Raw genomic sequence first — 19,678 nt, forward strand, 5'->3', positions numbered from 1 at the left:
TTCACTAAAAAACGCTTCCAAAATACTGCATGCGGTATTTTCCCAAAATATGCCATATTTATTGCCCAATAAAGAGGTCCATGCAGCATATGTATTAATACAAAAGAAAAACGATCAGTCAAATACTGTATGCAAACTGCTTTAGATAATGGAGCCCAATGTCACAGCAAATAACAGTCCGCCACCTTTTTTTTTTTTTTTTTTTAAGCTAAAAAAACAAAAAAAAAAAAAAAAAAAAACACAGGCTATTGTAAAGATTTTATTATTTCAATAAAATGTAAATCAAACAATCGACTTAATATTAAAAAAAAAAAAGTAGTCCTAAATCAGTTTTCAATCTTTCCAGGATAAAAAAAAAAAAATCACTTTGACCCGTATAGTGCATTGTGGCCCAGCTGTCCTGATTCTTCAGCCATGATCACGCTGGTAAAAATGTTCTAGTAGTCCATTTCATTTTCACAGAACCCAACATAGAGCGGCTCTGCTGATATTCCACGCCTGGAAAATGAAGAAAAATCTGATAATGTTCATATTTTTTATATCTATAAATGAACAGTCTGTGCTAATGCAGTATTTCAGATGCCAGAAAATCTATTTCTGCTTGGTTGCCATGTACAGGACAATATTGCCATTGTTTTCTTTATTGAATATGCCCAAGAGCTTACAAGAGAGACATGCATGCCCCATGACCTGAGCACAAAATGTGCCAAGTATTCACATCCGCAACCCAAATCTTAAAAAGGAAACCAACAGGATTATGTAAGATTCTGAATCTGCACTCCTGGACTGTTAGAGCACCTCAGACAGGCTGAAAGAATGTTCAGCCTGTGCATGTTGAGTCAATAGCAAGTCATAATACCTTTCATATGCATCCCTGCCAGTCTGAATGCCATCTATCTTGTTCATGTGTAAGGCACGTTTACATTTTTCTGTATGGGGAGACTATCAGATAAGGAAGCATGTGATACAGCCCCCATGTTACAACAGAATATGTATAATAGAAGTCTACAATTCCAGCTTCTCAGCAATTATATTCCAATGACCCTTTTCTGGGCAAGGGAGGCAAGACTAATAATGCATGCAAACAACTAAAAAACACCTGCAATTACAAAGTCAGAGGGATTTTCCCCAAGTTAGACATGACTTCTAGTGTCATACATGCTTTAAGAGTGCTTCATTACAGATCAAAAGATTTCTAGGCAGCTGTATCTTCAAAATGTGTGTTCTCCAAGGGCTCATTCACACTTGTGTGTTGTGCCAATGTGTGCTAAAATACAAAATATGTTAAAGTATGTGGAGAGCCGAGTTTTGAAAAATTCGTATTTTTTTTTTTTTATCTGCTCTGGTGTAGCGTTGTCAGCCCATTCATAATACATGGATAGCCTTAACATGTGTATGCATTAATGCACTGAAACCAGGGCTTTTTTTCAGGGGGGAACTCAGTTCCACCACCTCTGGCTCAGACCCTTGGGGAGGGGGACCTGCTCACCACAATCACTTGTAAACACAGAAGTCCGGTTTATGTGTTTACAAGTGGCAGCTCTGCACTCTCTGTGTAACCCTCCTGAACTCTGTATGTAATGTAATCCTGGTATTTAATGCCCCTTTAAGAGCCTCCTACTGTTCGTGAAATTTGACTGACCACACCCACTATTTGATGTGATTTAGAGGGTGTATGTGGGTGGAGGGGTTTTGGGGGGTCGTGGTTGAGTTCCAGCACCTATTGTTTGAGAAAAAAAGCTCTGACTGCAACAGATCACTTTAGTGTGAATGGGCCTTACAAATGTACATTCCTGCAAAGTACATGTAGCAGCAGCTCTGAGATGCAAGAAACACAGAGCTTCCCAGTCAGCCCCATTTATTATGGTACCATCGTTCAAGCACATAAACCAGGGGTCTCAAACCATGAATGTGTGGAGTCACAAACATAGAACGATTGTTTAACAAATTATTTAGAGCATTAAAATCAGGAAAGCACAATTTCCCTCGATGCATTGTCTTGGAGGACTTACCCGACCATACGACATCTGTGTACAACCAGCCTGTTATAAGCATCCTGCACGGAGGTCACTTTTACACTGCTCCAAAGTCTTTCTGCAACCGCACTTGCTCTAGGCCTGTGTGAGAAGAGAGGCAATTTCATTCTGTTTCTATAGTATGACAAACAGGTCAACATAGCAGAATGAAACATTCCCAACTACACGATTTAAACGTCCAAGAAGAAAAAAAAAAAAAAAATCCAGCACCACGACATCTCAATTCATATATTTGCCACCCAAATGCATTATATAAAAATTTTCCCACATTATACCTCATTTGCCATGTAGTTTGACACTCCATTAATTTGTTCAGATCGTCTTGCAAGGTTTCCACATTCTGCAGAGAAATTCTTGCCCTGCTTAGCTTGGAATTGTCCGCAAATACAGAGTTTGCACTGTGCATCCTCCAGGTCCTTTATGAATAGATTAAATAGGACTGGTCCCAGCACAGAGCCATGGGGGACCCCACTATCCAACCCTGACCATTCTGAGTACTCTCCATTTATCACCACCCTCTGAACTCGCCCTTGTAGCCAGGTTTCAATCACAGTACTCACCCTATGGTCCATGCCAACGGACCTTACTTTTGCAAAATCCAGATACATGTCTATAGGCCTTCCTCTATCTAGATGGCAGCTCACCTCCTCATAGAAGGCTAATAGATTGGTTTGGCACAAAAAATTCTTCATGAATCCATGCCAATTACTGCTAATGATACTGTTGTCATTACTAAAATCTTGTATATTCGTCCCTTATCTCCTCCAAGAGCTTGCATACAATTGATGTTAGGCTAACTGGTCTAATTCTCTGCCCTTTTTTAAATATTGGTGCTACATTGGCTTTTCCCCATTCAGTAAAAGTAATTACTTGACCGAGATCCTTAAGAACCCTCGGGTGCAAGCCATCTAGTCCCAGTGACTTAATGTTAAAGTTTTTCCAAGTCCAATTCTTTCTTTTAGACTCTTAACTGAAAGATTGTACTTCCCGTCTGATAACAGCAAGCTGGGAGTGCATACATTTAGCTTCTTAGACAAAAAAAATCCCCCCCCCCCACTAAAGCAGATTAGGATTTTCATTGCTCAGTTCTGGTCATGTGGCCAATAAGCATGCTGTCTTTGGTGCTGTTGAGTGATGCTTTAAGTGATAGACTGTTCTAGCCATTGGAGAGGGTGGCAGAAGATGGGATCGTGTAAGGAACATGCATTGGGGATTGCAGGGACGGGGGGGGGGGGGGGGTGACTGTGTTGTGAGTCAGTTCATCTTTTCATAATCTGAAAAGGTTACTAACCCCTTTAACCACTTAAGACCCGGACCATTACGCAGGTAAAGGACCTGGCCAGTTTTTGCAATTCGGCACTGCGTCGCTTTAACTGACAATTGCGCGGTCGTGCGATGTGGCTCCCAAACAAAATTGGCGTCCTTTTTTTCCTACAAATAGAGCTTTTTTTTTGGTGGCATTTGATTACCTCTGCGGTTTTTATTTTTTGCGCTATAAACAAAAATAGAGCGACAATTTTGAAGAAAAAAAAAATCAATATTTTTTTACTTTTTGCTATAATAAATACACCCAAAAAATACTTTTTTTTTTATCAGTTTAGGACGATACGTATTCTTGTACATATTTTTGGGGGAAAAAAAAAAACGCAAAAAAGCGTTTATCGATTGTTTGCTCAAAATTTATAGCGTTTACAAAATAGGGGATAGTTTTATTGCATTTTTATAATTTTTTTTTTTTTTACTACTAATGGCGTCGATCAGCGATTTGACTGCGGCATTATGACGGATACATCGGACAATTTTGACAAATTTTTGGGACCATTGCCATTTTCACAGCCAAAAAATGCATCGTTTATCGTGAAAATGACAATTGCAGTTTGGGAGTTAACCACTAGGGGGCGCTGAAGGGGTTAAGTGTGATCTCAGAGGGGGCTGGATGTGTGACGTCATTGATCGTCTTTCCCTATATCAGGGAACAGACGATCAATGACAGCACCACAGTGAAGAATGTGGAAGCTGTGTTTACACACAGCTCTCCCCGTTCTTCAGCTCCGGGGACCGATCGCGGACTCCAGCGGCGATCGGGTCACGCGGCCGCGGAGGTTCGGACGGGGGCGCGCCCGCGACCCACGACTGGGCACTTAAAGAGGACGTACAGGTACGTGCTTGTGCCCAGCCGTGCCATTCTGCCGAGGAGGCGGACATTTCAAAATATGTGTAGATTCGTGAATTCTAAATAATGTAACCGGCAAACATACCACAGTCGTGGTGTGAGGTTTGTAGCGTCCACAAATTCACCCCATAAACAAGCTTCCCCGCCAATCACAAGCTTCTTCTGCTGTTCGGTCCCTGAAAGAACAAAGCACAAGTATGTCTAAAGTCAACTGCAATAGAACAGCATTTTACTGCTGCTAATCAATCACATTTTGGAAGAAAAAACAAAAGCCAGAAAAACTTTTAATTTTTTTTTTCTCAACATGGGCCTTGTTCAGATGGGTGCCGGCACACCTACTGCATCCAGGAGACATTTCCATAGACCATGTATTAAGGTGGATGCAGTGGCTGCACGTCAATTTTAAATATGCTCAACTTGGCATGCGTCAGTCAGCACCTTTTTTAAAAATGCAAGACACTACCCAGCCAGAAAAGACATCATCTTTAAATGCTAAAATAGACAGTTTTACCATGTGGGAGTAGAACTATAGGCAAAGCCTTTTTTCATTTTAAATAGAGCAAGAGAGGGTTATAATCCACGGTAGAGATTTCACTTCCTGTCCCATAGCCAAACAGGATGAGATCCCTGCAAATTAAAAGGATTTCTTTGGGGACCCCCAGGTCACCAGGACTAGGTGTCCCTATCATCTTTCAATGATAATGGTAAAACGGGACAAATAGAGAGAGAGTGTATCTCCTTAATGGGGGCAAAGAAAGAAATATAAACTGACAAGCGTTCCAAGCCCTCTGTACTCTATCCAAAAAAAATGAAAATAAACGTTTTGCCTTTTGTTATGCTTTAAAAAGTAGAACTATGTGCAAGGTGCCATATTATGCAGCCTGCCAATAAGCACTAACCACCTCCCATCCGGGCCAATGCCTACATTCCTCCTACATTTTTTGCTCGAAAATTACATAGAACCCCCAAACATTATGTATGTTTTTTTTTTTTTAGCAAAGACCCTAGAGAATACAATGTCAGTCATTGGAACTTTTTATCTCACACGGTATTTGCGCAGCAATTTCTCGAACACTTTTTTTTTTTTAAACAGTTTCACGCTTAAAAAAAAAACCCACACATTAGTTAACCCAATTTTTTTGCATAACGTGGAAGATGTTACGCCGCAGAAATAGAAATCCATCATGTCACCCTTCTAAATTGCACACGCTCGTGGTCTGAACACCGTTTTCATATGTGGACGGGACTTGCGTACGCGCTCGCTTCTGCATGCGAGCTACCGGGGACCAAAGGCACTTTAACCGCTTAAGCCCCGGACCATTTTGGTGGTTAAAGACCGGGCCACTTTTTGCGATTAGGCACTGCGCCGCTTTAACTGAAAAATGTGCGGCCGTGCGACGTGGCTCCCAAACAAAATTGACATCCTTTTTTCCCCCACAAATAAAAGCTTTTTGGTGGTATTTGACCACATTTGCGATTTTTATTTTTTTGCGCTAAACAAAGTGTGTGTGTGTAAATAAATTTTTATATATATATATATATATATATATATATATATATATATATATATATATATATATATATATATATATATATATATATATATATATATATATATATATATATACATACACACACACACACACACACATATACATATACATATACATACATAATATATATATATACATATATATATACATATATATATACATATATATATATATACATATATATATATATATATATATACATATATATATATATACATATATATATATATATACATATATATATATATATATATATACATATATATATATATATATATATACACACATATACATATATATATATATATATATATATATATATATATATATATATATATATATATATATATATATATATATATATATATATATATATATATATATATATATATATATATATATATATATATATATATATATATATATATATATATATACACACACACACACACACACACACACATACATACATACATATATATATATACACACACACACACACATATACATACATACATATATACATATATATATATATATATATATATATATATATATATATATATATATATATATATACACACACACACACACACACACACACACACACACATATATATATACATATACACATATATACACATACACATATACAGTTTTTTTGCTATAATAAATATCCCCCCCCAAAAAAAAAAAAAATTCCACAGTTTAAGCCGATACGTATTCTTCTACATATTTTTGAGAAAATATATCAATAAGCGTTTGATTGGTTTGCGCAAAAGTTATGGCTTCTACAAAATAGGGGACCGTTTTATTAATAATTTATTTTATTTTTTTAATAGTTATGGCGGCAATCATCGATTTTTATCGTGACTGACATTATGGCGGACACATCAGACACCATTTTGGGACCATTGACATTTTTACAGCGATCAGTGCTATAAAAAATGCACCGATTACTGTAAAAATGACACCGGTATTGCAGGGGTCAAGTGTTCCCTAGGAAGCGATTCTTACTGTTAGGGGGCGTGGCTATACGTGACATGTCATTGATGACCGATCACGGGGAATGATCATCAGTGTCACTAGGCAGAATATGTCCATTTGAATCTACCACCCAGCGGGCACTTTACAAAGGCATTCCTGTCCTGCTCTTGCTGACTGCAATCGCGGGACTCCCAGGAACATAGTTCTCGAGGCACGCCCACGCCCGCTGGTTGGCAGATTCAAATGGACGTACCTGTACGCCAATCTGCCTGCCCGTGCCATTCTGTTGACGTAAATAGCCGTGCGGCAAGTGGTTAAAAAAATAATATTTTCATTGTCAATTCTATGTTAAACTTTTTACTTTGACACTTTAAAAACAAAAAATTTTGATCACTTTTATTCCCATTACAAGGAATGCAAACATCCCTTGTAATAGGAATAAGCTATGGGGTCAATAAGACCCCTCTCGCTGCCTGTAAGAACGATCAAGCAGCGGAACAGCCCCAAAGTCTCACTCTGCAGCATACTAGAAAGGGACAGGCTTTTTCTACTTGGGCTGAGACTGCTTTAGAAAGAAAGCAAACCAAGACATTGAACACCTTTTGCTGCATCTGACATTGATTTAGCCAATTTAAAACTGAAGGTTCGTTGGGCTTTAAAGTAAAAGAAGAAGCTGGTCAAGGTCAGCACACAGCTATTATTCTCACATGTGAATAGTAAAAACACAACTAACCATTAAAGTTTAGTGGTTCAACTTGGTAGTAGTTCCTCCAGTCCTGGCCAACACTAATGTAATCTAGGTACCAGGGAGCCGAGAGGATGGCAGAAAACCCTGCAGCTGTCACTTTGTACAGTTCTTCGGAATATTTATTACCCTTCCATACTTCCACGATCGTGTCTGGATCAATCTGTAAGGATGCAATAGATGAGTGTTTTTAAAGTGGAACTTCACTCTCTCAATGAACATTGACTATTTTTATTCCTTATGTTGCTAGCATATCATATTTGCTTGTTTTTATCTTTACATTTCTTCAGTTACTTCCTGGTTTCCAGGCCTAGGCACAAATTAAAAAAGGAGAAAGAAAGAAAGAAAGAAAGAAAGAAAGAAAGAAAGAAAGAAAGAAAGAAAGAAAGAAAGAAAGAAAGAAAGAAAGAAAGAAAGAAAGAAAGAAAGAAAGAAAGAAAGAAAGAAAGAAAGAAAAAGAAAGAAATTTGTTTTCAAAACCTCTGTTGCCCCGCACATCTGCGCAAATGCAAACCCCAGGGTGTGCACGTGTATGCAAACCATGGTCACACCATGTGACATATCGCCATGTGACATATCGCCATATAGCTGTAACCGCTTTTAAAAAGTGTCTCGCCTATGGCAATTTTTGGGCACCATAGTTTTGGCAATAGAATAGGCGCACAAAAGTTTAAGACATGGAATGTTAAGTATCCATTTACTTGATGCAACCTCATCTTTTATATTTTAACCAAAAATGGGTATTATATGGTGTAGTTTTTTTTGTGCTAAAGTTCATTTTTTCAGGAAAATTTGCATTTAATAAAGAAATATCACGTGAAAAATTACCCCCCCCCCCCCCAAACTAGCACCTTTTTATTCTACAGGGCCTCTGCTTTCAGAAAATATATATGTGTCAAGGAAAAAAAAATTACCCTGGAGCTAAACTCATAATTTTAATAAAATGCACATTAAAGTGTAATCTAATCAATCCTCTTCAAATGACATATACAGTGCAAGGATCTTGCCTTCTGAAGAAATGCATGATTGCCATGCCATTTCTTTACACAAACAGACTGCTTTAAGTGGTTGTGAACCGGATTCATGAAATCTGACCTGGGTGCATATCTGTAGTGTTTACTTATCTCTCCCCAAAGCTCTAAGTGCCCTGTCTTTCTGCTGCTCCATTCCTCGGTTATCAGCATGATAACTTCTGACAAGCTCTATGACACAAGATAAAAAAGCAGCTGGAAATTTGTGTCAGGGAGGGAACTTGGAGATAGATAAGCAGAGAGCTTGTCTATTCAGACTGCAGCTGTGCAATTTTCTTTGTCCCTTTGCCTATGTGGAGTGAGGGTGTGTTCCTTTCCTCCAATCAGCTCACACAGTGTATGCCCAGACTCCACACCTACTGCTGAATGAAGAAGAAAAATTTGCAACAGAATGTGCGCTTTCTAAATAATGTAGAATGGGAATAACCGCAGATAAACAAGTAAAACTTATGTAGGGATATTTGTTTCATCTCTGTGTATCATCTGAGGCTGTTCACTTCACTGGGTATAGGAGAGGGTCTACATCAAATTTAATTGGAGGGTCTGCCTTCATTATCAGCATATAACAAATCTCAGTGTTGTACTAAGAAGGGAGCATCATCTGAAAAAGCTACAAAAAAAGTAGAGCTGCTGACTCTTAATAAAAATCGGACACTCACATGTCCCACGATCCAGCGATGTTGGTGCACAAAGCCCCGCGCCTCTTCCCCTCCTTGCTGTAGCGCCGGCACCACTACTGTGGGAGCCGCGCTAGGAATGGCCGGGCAATCTTTTGGGACCTGCGACGTGTCCCAGAAGATTGCAGGGAGGGGGAGAGGTGAACTTCCTTCTGGCGCTGCGAAGCCCTGGGAGATGGATGCCTCTAAAAAAAGGGTGCCCCCCCCCCCCCAAACAAAATTACATGCCAAATGTGGCATGTCAGGGAATCAGTCACTTAAAGCGGAAGTTCCATTTTTGGGTGGAACTGCGCTTTAAAAACCGTTAAAGCCTAAAATGCTTAGAAGAAAAGAACTGGATGGTTTCACAGAAATAAAGAGAAGCGACCAAAACTATTACAGATGTCACATCTGTATCAATAGATATTCAGAAGCATGCAATGTATAACTCCCTCAGTTATCGTGTGGCAATAAAGCAATACAGGGCCACATGTGGCTTTATTTTGATTACAGACCTGTTAAGACTCAGGCCTCGTACACTCGGGCAAGAATCTTGTCAGGAAAAAAAACGTTTTTCCAGACGAGATTCTTGGCAAGAATCTCTTGCCGCCCGAGTGTACACACAGACCTTTCAAAAAGAACCGCGGTTCTCTTGAAAGGCAAGAATATGTAAAAAGGTACTACAGCGCTATTACTAAAACCATATAAAATACTAAAGATAAGCTGCAGACACGTGAGGTGCACAAAACCAAAGTGAATAAATAAGAAAATATTGTGTTGCGCTGATAATCAAGTAAAAAATTGCATATATATATATATATATACACACACACACACACACACACACCATATACATAAATAAGAACCCCCTACACCTCAAATCAGGGAGGTATATGTGCAAAAGATAAACAAAAACCACTCAAAAACTATAATGTGAAAAAATTCAAATAGAACCAGCAAAAATAGTTCATGGAAAAAACACAGTTCAGTATATAGGCTAATAGGAGACAGGTGTGAGATCCACAGTCCTCTGGTGTGCAGCTGTCATTATAGCAAACCTTTCCCTTCTGGACTCCCCGATTAACACAGGATATCAGCCGCTCATAAGGAGAAAAGAAAGATATATGGTGCAAATAACGTAATAAAATGGGAAATGAACCCTGCAATACAATGATTGCACTCACGGAACCTCGATGGTAAAAAGGCTCAACTGCAATCAGTCATTGAACGCCGCTCAGTGCTACGATCTCCTCAGAAGGATGGATTCGACCGCCGATCGCGTCACTCGGCTTCTCCCCCACGCGTATCGTCAATAGCCACTTGACTTATTCATAGGTTGCCATGTGACCATGTCAGAAGAACGCGGTGACGCCATCGCGTATGACGAGCATGCGCTTGTCACATTCAAAGCCGTTGCCGCCATCTTGCTGCACCCTACCTATGCCTAGGAAGCTACCGCACATGCGTCCAAGTCATTTCGAGCATGCAGGGGTTTCCACGGAGACCAGGTAAGTATACACACTCTCGGGTTTCTCGGCAGGAAAACTGCCAAAAATCTCACAACGAGAAAATAGAGAACATGTTCTCTATTCTTCTCGTCTAGATTCTGGGCAGTTTTCTTGTCGAGAATCCTGAAAGCCTCGTACACACGCTGGGTATACTCGGCAAGAAAGCTCTGCCAGCAGTTTTCTTGCTGGTTCTTGCCGAGAAAACCAAGTGTGTGTACAAGGCTTAAGAATTTTCCACTTTAAGCATATCTTCATTAAACAAATAGAGGGTCCCTGCTGATACAGCACTATTTTTGTAGGATTTTTAACCTTGATCACGCCTCCAGGCCACAAAACCATTTAGTGGCGCAGCATTCAAGAATAACTGCACACTATTGACCGATGAGACACTGTAAAAAAGGTAGGTGGAAAGAAGAGGCAGAGAAAGTAGTAAGGCTTTTATTTATAAATCTGACCATTAATAGGACTTAACGCTTGACTCCAGCTCTTTCATTTTAAAATAGTTTGGACTGAACTGGTCCAAAAACGTATGCAGCATCAACTACATGCAGTAACTGTTCTGTGTTCTAGCAGCAGCACTGGGACTTCGTCTGGCTTCCAGAACAAAAGCAAGTCAGACCAAGTGCTATTCATAGGAAGCTTTGTATTTTCTGAATGAATAGAAGGCTTCCTCCTATTGGCCGAGGTGGAGATTGGCTGAGGTGGATGAAAGAGGCCACAATTTCCACCTCAGCCAATCAGAGGAAGTCTCGTACTCATTCAGAAAATACAAAGCTTCCTATGAATAGCTTAGCAGTGCTCAGCCCGCCTTTTTTGTTACCAGGAGTGGGAGAGGGATAAGCAGTCCCAGTCCCACTGCTGTATAGTGTATGTAGCGGATTTCAACCCATCATTCCACTTACCGATGAGTTGGTCTAAGACCCTTTTCACACCGGGGCAGTTTTCAGGTGCTTTAGCGTTAGAAATAGGCTCCGCTAAATCCTCCTCCCATTCATTATAGTGTGTCTTTTCACACTGGGGTGGTGCGCTTGCATGACGTTCCAAAAAGTCCTGCAAGCAGCATCTTTGGGCAGGTTGGGATCGCTGTATTTAGCGCTCCAAAAACACTTTTAAAGCACCTGAAAAGTGGTTTGAAAGTACCGCAAAACTGGAGTTTTTACCATTTATTTTTAGTAGAAACTGCGCTGCTAGCTGCTGAAAAGCGAGCTTTAACACAAACGGCTGGCGCTGCCAGTGTGAAAGTAGCCTAAAAAGGTCCATTGGATAGTGGTATATCAGGGAAAGCAACAAAGTTCAAATGGCATTGAGGCATGGCTGCGTCCTGCTTCAGGAAATCCAGCGATATAAAAAGTGGAAATTGAGAAACAAAAGTGGACATGAAAAAACCTTTAACAGATACAAGGCATTGAACAGAATAGGAAAGGTCTGCTGTGTGGCACATAAGAAAATAAAAACATACCTGGTCATGGTTATCAAATATTTCCTGCCAAACCATGTAACCCTTCCCCAATTTGGACATTATACCGAGAATTCTGGGGAAGAAAGAGGGAGAAGTAAACGGAGCATGAACATGAAAAAAACACTACTGAAAAGGACAGCTCAGGACCTTCATATAAATATCTGACATGCCTACACAAGGTGCTGCATTACCACAAAAGCCTTAAAATGGCTGAAAACTTCAGACATAAAATATGAACAAAGCATATCCCTCTATATTGTGTACTTGTCTCAATACAAAGCACTAAATGTAATTTGTCTGCTGCCTCATTCCTCTATCAGCATGAGTCACTTCTGACAAGTTTTCCTGACACAGGGATAAAAAAGGTGACATGGGAGGGACCTCCAGCAGATTGACAGCCTCTGTTAGTGTTCACATGTGTGCGTTTTTCCCTGCAATTAGCCATCGGACCCTATAATTGCCCTCCTTGGTATACTCCCTGTGGATGTAGTACCACCAACGTCCAAAATATTGAAGATACATTTATTATATCTCTTTCCCAAAAACTCAAGCCACAAACCCTGGCCGTTTCCAAGTCCTAATTTCTCACAACGGCATGACTTGCCTCTTGCACGCTGTTGCTGGAAAAAGCTCAGTACAGCTTTTTTTTTTTTTTTTTTACCGAGCTAAAATATAGCCCATCAATTGTAATGAACCTATGCACACAGGCACATAAACAAGCGCCATGCCTTCTTCAGTAAATTAAAAACAATTGAAAAATCATCGTCCTAGGTTTGCAGTTGTTGTAAAAAAAAAAAAAAAAAAAAAAAGAGAAAAAGGATGATTATTAGAAGTGCCAGAATTTGCTTGGATGGGAAGGGGTTAACGGCAGTGGTTTGAGTTATTTTGAGGGGACAGCAAATTTACACTGTTATACAAGCTGTACACTCACTACTTTACATTGTAGCAAAGTGTCATTTCTTCAGTGTTGTCACATGAAAAGATAGAATAAAATATTTACAAAAATGTGAGGGGTGTACTTGAAATTTTCCATATTTTGTCATGTTACAACCAAAAAACTAAATTGTATTGGGATTTTATGTGAAAGACCAACACAAAGTGGCAAATAATTGAAGTGGAAATAAATTTATAAAACGTTTACATTTTTCTTTTTACAAAGAAAGAAAAGTGTGGCATGCATTTGTATTCAGCCTCCTTTACTCCGATACCCCCCAACGGAAAAATCTAGTGAAACCAACTGCCTACAGAAGTCACCTTATTACGGTAGTAAGTAGAGTCCACCTGTGCGTGTTATTTAATCTCATAATAAATACAGCTGTTCTAAGAAGCCCTCAGGAGGTTTGTTAGAGATCCTTAGTGAACCAACAGCATCATGAAGGCCAAGGAACACACCAGGTCAGCGATAAAGTTGTGGAGAAGTTTAACACAGGGTTAAGTTTTAAAAAAAGCTTTGAATATCTCACGAAGCACTGTTATTTCCATTTTTGAATAATGGATTGAATATGGCACAACTGCAAAGCTACCAAGACATGGCCATCCACCCAAACTGACAGACAGGGCAAGAAGAGCATTAATCAGAGAAGCAGACAAGAGGCCCATGGTAACTCTGGAGGAGCTGCAGAGATCCACAGGTCAGGTGGGAGAATCTGTCCACAGGACAGCTATTAGTTGTGCCCTCCACAAATCTGGTCCTTATGGAAGAGTAGCAAGAAGAAAGCCATTGTTGAAAGGTAAAAAAAGAAGCCCAGTTGGCGAAAAGCCATGTGAAGGACACAGCAAACATGTGAAAGGAGGTGCTCTGGTCAGATGAGACCCAAATTGAACTTTTTGGCCTAAAAGCAAAACGCTATGTGTGGTGGAAAACACTGCACATTACCCTGAACACACCATCCCCACCGTGAAACATGGTGGTGGCAGCATCATGTTGTGGGGGTGCTTTTCTTCAGCAGGGACAGGGAAGCTGGTCAGAGTTGATGGGAAGATGGATGGAGCCAAATACAGGGCAATCTTTGAAAAAAAAAAAAAAAAAAACTGTTGAGTCTGCAAAAGGCTTGAGACTGGGGTGGAGGTTCACCTTCCAGCAGGACAACGACCCTAAACATACAGCCAGAGCTACAATGGAATGGTTTAGATCAAAGCAAATTCATGTGTTAGAATGGCCCAGTCAAAGTCCAGAAAGTCCAGACCTAAATCCAATAGAGAATCTGTGGTAAGACTTGAAAATTACTGTTCACAGACGCTCTCCATCCAGTCTGACAGAGCTTGAGCTATTTTACAAAGAATGGGCAAAAATGTCATTCTAGATGTGCAAAGCTGGCACAAAAGACTTGCAGCTGTAATTGAAGTAAAAGGTGGTTCTACAAAGTATTGACTCGGGGGGCCGACTATAAATGCACGCCACACATTTCACATATTCGTATAAAAAAAAAAAAAAAACACACACAATTTAAAATCATTTATCATTTTCCTTCCACTTCACAATTATGCGCCACTTTGTTGGTCTATCACATGAAATCCCTATAAAATACATTTACAATTTTTGTTGTAACATGACAAAATGTGGAAAATTTAAATGGGTATGAATACTTTTTCTAGGCACTGTATGTACATATATATTAGTTTGGGGGTTACAAGTAATTTTCCAGCAAAAAACAAATAAGTGGTTGAAGTTCAAATTTCAAGTTAGGAGAGCTTTTGGATTAGGAATGGCATTCCGCACCACACTAAAAGAAAGCATCATGCTATGTTAGCAATGCTGGCTGAGACAACACTTACTGTTGAACATAGTATGATTCCAGTTTGCAGTAGTCTGTACCAAAGCCATGCTCCGCCATAAACTTTGTAATATCAGGATTGGATTTCCTAAAGGATTAAGCAGACAGTTATTGGTTTGTAATAAAGCCATAACATTTTTACATGCAGCTTTGGGTTCCAATGCATTGCATAGCGCTGTCCTGACATGGAGAGAGTTATCAAGGAAGGGAAAAGAACAGGAGTGATGATCTGATCAGTGTCCTGGTGTTCCTTCATTACCCAATCACAGGCTGAGATGTTGCATAGATCAGGCTGTTCGATTTGTAGATAGGCTGCAGAGAAATTTCAAGGGGTGCAGGGTTTGGCTGTGCTCTCGTCAAGATCCACCATCCTCAAACCACCACAAGTTAAAAAAAAAAAAAAAAAAAAAAAACACACAACAAATAAAAACAGTCCCTAAGGGGTCGATTTACTTAAACTGGTGTACACAGAATCTGGTGCAGCTGTGCATGGTAACCAATCGGCTTCTAGATTTTAGGGCATTTTTACACCAAGCTGCAGACAGTGTTAGCGGTAAAGTGCCACTAGTTTTAGCGGCACTATGTGGCCGCCAGCAGGGTGCTTTTAACCCCCACTAGGGGCCAAAGGGTTAAATGCGCTTGTGTAGCGCTGCTACCGAAGCGCTTTGGCAGCGGTGGTGGAGGAGTGGTGTATACTCCGCCCCAAAGATGCTGCTTGCAGGACTTTTAACGTCCTGCCAGCATAGCGCCCCAGTGTGAAAGCACTCGGGTTTTCACATTGGGGTGGGAGAAGGAACTGTTTAGACGCCGTGTGAAAGGCGTCTTGGGGTATTTTCACACTGAATGCAGGTGCACATTTTAGTGCGAGATCTGGTGTAATTTGAAAGACATCTGTGCGGCTTCTGGCACAAATGTCCATTGAAATCACCCGCAAATTTGCCAAAGGTAGCACGGGAACTGCTTATGGAAATCGGTGCGGCATTGCACCGTTTGGGAGTGTAGTGCCGTTGCCGGCATGAGGGGGGGGCTCATTTATCCTATATCCGACATTACCTACCAGCGAACCTCATACACATTTATCTCCCACACTAGACTGCCTTGCTATCTATATCCCTGTTTAAAAGCGGAGTTTCCAAAAAAAAAAAAAAAAAAAAAAAAAAAAAAAAAAAAAGGAAGGATTAAAAACCAGCAGCTACAAATACAGCAGCTGTTGACTTTTAATAAATGGACACTTACCTGTCTAGGGCACCCGTGATGTCGGCAGCCGAAGCCGATCTACCGCTCGTGGATCGGCTATATTAGACAGGTATCTGCTCCCCCCTGAAAAGGTGCCAAATGTGACACCGGAGGGGGGGGGTTAAAAAAAGTAGAAGTTTCATTTATGGGTGGAACTCCACTATAAGAGGAAGAGACTGGAAAATAAGGTGATGTACACTGCAGCGTGGTACTTTCCACTGAATATGTTCCCATGTCTAGCCACTAGGTATTGCCAATGATCCTCATCCAGCAATATGGTCCATTAGAGAACAACTCTAGGTAACTAGTTAAGTACATTCTTTAGTTTATCCATTGCATGAAAAAAAAAAAATACCAGGAGTGTATACAAGGTCATGAAAGAGGTTACTTAAAATGGGTTGTAAAGGTTTGTTTTTTTATTTTTTAAACTTACCTCCTCTGTACATGGGTTTTGCACAGAGTTGCCCCAATCCACCTCTTCTGGTTTCCCCTAGCGGTGCTTCCTGGCTCCTTACCGTATAGACTGCCCCCTCGGAGACCCGCTTTCCAAGGGGGCACTCGTGCGGGCACACCCATTAACAGACGGCATAATCTAGCCCGCCTCCCCATGTCACTAGATTTCATTGACAGCAGCGGGAGCCAATGGCACAGCTTTCACTTGACATGAGAGATTACAAACTGACTGCTGTCTACTACACTATTTACTATAAATTATTTACCTGCTATTTATGAAATACATCACACAATGCAGTGAACTTACCAACAAGAAAAGTCCACCTCATCCCCTCCTAAATGGATATATTTGTCAGGAAACAATTTGCCAACTTCTTCAAATAATTTATAAATAAACGTATAAGTGCCATTAACAATCGGGTTCACGGGTCCAAAACCTCCACTTGGCTCTCCATCTTTGTAACAGGGAGTCAAAAGATCTTTTTGGCCTAAGGTAGAGAAAGAACATATTTACTTTACAAAGACAAAAATTACTTGACTAACATACAAATCTTATTTGTTAAACATCTTGGCGTTCTTCCATAGGATCCCTTTTAGAGCGTATGGACACAGCATACAAGGTTGGAGGATAATTTAAAGCGGTGGTTCACCCTCCATAACAACTTTTTAGCATAAAATGAGGCATAGTAGCGCGAGCTACAGTATGCCTGTCTTTATTTTTTTATCCCCGTACTCACTGTGTAATCGTAGACACAAGATTACGACTCCCCGCGGGGAATGGGCGTTCCTATGGAGAGGGAAGGTGATTGATGGCCGGCTCTGGCACGTCACGCTCCCCGAAGACAGCAGGAACAGGTCTCGGCTCTTCACGGCGCTATACGGCGCCTGCGCACAGACTATGCGCAGGCACCGTGAAGCGCCAAGTCCTATTTCGGCTATTTCCGAAGAAGCGTGACGTGCCAGAGCCGGCCGTCAATCACCTTCTCTCTCCATAGAAACGCCCATTCCCCGATGGGATTCTTAATCTTGTCTCTACGATTGCACTGTGAGTACGGGGATAAAAAAAAATAAAAGACAGGCATACTGTAGCTCGCGCTACTATGCCTCATTTTATGCTAGAGGAAAAAAAAATGTTTTTTATTAATAGGGTGAACCCCCGCTTTAAGTACAACAAAGTTGAAGTCTGATTGGCTGTCATCAATGGCACCTTAAATTCTATTTGCTACAGCTTTTATATACCAAGATCAGTTTAAAGACACTGCAAAAGCATAGGAAAATTATAACAATGAATAAAAGGAGATGTTCAATTTAAAATGTGCATTTTTTTGCTGGTAAAAGAAAATGTGCATTTATTTTCTTTTTCAAAGCATTGCACCCGTGATCAGCAGATTGCAGGTGCAGAGTCAGGCTTCTGCAGACTCAGTACAGCCGTCTGCCTTTACCTCTTCTTACGGGCAGACGGTTACTGAAGAGAAGGAGGAATCAATGAACTACAAGTGTGTTAGCCAGCACCCTCACAGTTCAATAAGAACTACAAGCCATGGTGGAAGATGGGTCTTGTAGTTAATTCATTCACAGATGTAAGCAGAGCTGCAGCTTTAGTAAAAAAGGTGAACTTGGGGTTTTATTAAAAATAATATATATATATATATATATATATATATATATATATATATATATATATATATATATATATATATATATATACACACATATACATACATATATATACATACAGGGAGTGCAGAATTATTAGGCAAGTTGTATTTTTGAGGATTCATTTTATTATTGAACAACAACCATGTTCTCAATGAACCCAAAAAACTCATTACTATCAAAGCTGAATATTTTTGGAAGTAGTTTTTAGTTTGTTTTTAGTTTTAGCTATTTTAGGGGGATATCTGTGTGTGCAGGTGACTACTACTGTGCATAATTATTAGGCAACTTAACAAAAAAAAAATATATACCCATTTCAATTATTTATTTTTACCAGCGAAACCAATATAACATCTCAACATTCACAAATATACATTTCTGACATTCAAAAACAAAACAAAAACAAATCAGTGGCCAATATAGCAACCTTTCTTTGCAAGGACACTCAAAAGCCTGACATCCATGGATTCTGTCAGTGTTTTGATCTGTTCACCATCAACATTGCGTGCAGCAGCAACCACAGCCTCCCAGACACTGTTCAGAGAGGTGTACTGTTTTCCCTCCTTGTAAATCTCACATTTGATGATGGACCACAGGTTCTCAATGGGGTTCAGATCAGGTGAACAAGGAGGCCATGTCATTAGTTTTTCTTCTTTTATACCCTTTCTTGCCAGCCACACTGTGGAGTACTTGGACGCGTGTGATGGAGCATTGTCCTGCATGAAAATCATGTTTTTCTTGAAGGATGCAGACTTCTTCCTGTACCACTGCTTGAAGAAGGTGTCTTCCAGAAACTGGCAGTAGGACTGGGAGTTGAGCTTGACTCCATCCTCAACCGGAAAAGGCCCCACAAGCTCATCTTTGATGATACCAGCCCAAACCAGTACTCCACCTCCACCTTGCTGGCGTCTGAGTCGGACTGGAGCTCTCTGCCCTTTACCAATCCAGCCACGGGCCCATCAAGACTCACTCTCATTTCATCAGTCCATAAAACCTTAGAAAAATCAGTCTTGAGATATTTCTTGGCCCAGTCTTGACGTTTCAGCTTGTGTGTCTTGTTCAGTGGTGGTCGTCTTTCAGCCTTTCTTACCTTGGCCATGTCTCTGAGTATTGCACACCTTGTGCTTTTGGGCACTCCAGTGATGTTGCAGCTCTGAAATATGGCCAAACTGGTGGCAAGTGGCATCTTGGCAGCTGCACGCTTGACTTTTCTCAGTTCATGGGCAGTTATTTTGCGCCTTGGTTTTTCCACACGCTTCTTGCGACCCTGTTGACTATTTTGAATGAAACGCTTGATTGTTCGATGATCACACTTCAGAAGCTTTGCAATTTTAAGAGTGCTGCATCCCTCTGCAAGATATCTCACTATTTTTGACTTTTCTGAGCCTGTCAAGTCCTTCTTTTGACCCAT

General features: G+C 40.3%; 1 protein-coding gene across 2 annotated transcripts in view; it reads right to left on the reverse strand.

The window, feature by feature from the left end:
* Positions 1-231: 231 nt before the first annotated feature.
* The window catches only part of HEXB (hexosaminidase subunit beta), a 46,611-nt gene continuing 27,164 nt past the window's right edge, over positions 232-19,678 (reverse strand). For both annotated transcript variants that reach the window (XM_040341437.1, XM_040341436.1), the window contains 7 exons: positions 16,919-17,099; positions 14,924-15,010; positions 12,149-12,221; positions 7,483-7,657; positions 4,295-4,385; positions 2,013-2,117; positions 232-498 (listed from right to left, as the gene is read on the reverse strand). In XM_040341437.1, coding sequence (XP_040197371.1) covers positions 438-498; positions 2,013-2,117; positions 4,295-4,385; positions 7,483-7,657; positions 12,149-12,221; positions 14,924-15,010; positions 16,919-17,099 — 773 coding nt within the window. In that variant the 3' untranslated portion in view covers positions 232-437. The remainder of the gene's footprint in view (positions 499-2,012; positions 2,118-4,294; positions 4,386-7,482; positions 7,658-12,148; positions 12,222-14,923; positions 15,011-16,918; positions 17,100-19,678) is intronic.

This window comes from Rana temporaria, chromosome 1 (genome assembly GCF_905171775.1).
Source record: "Rana temporaria chromosome 1, aRanTem1.1, whole genome shotgun sequence".
Classification (NCBI taxonomy): Eukaryota; Metazoa; Chordata; class Amphibia; order Anura; family Ranidae; genus Rana; species Rana temporaria.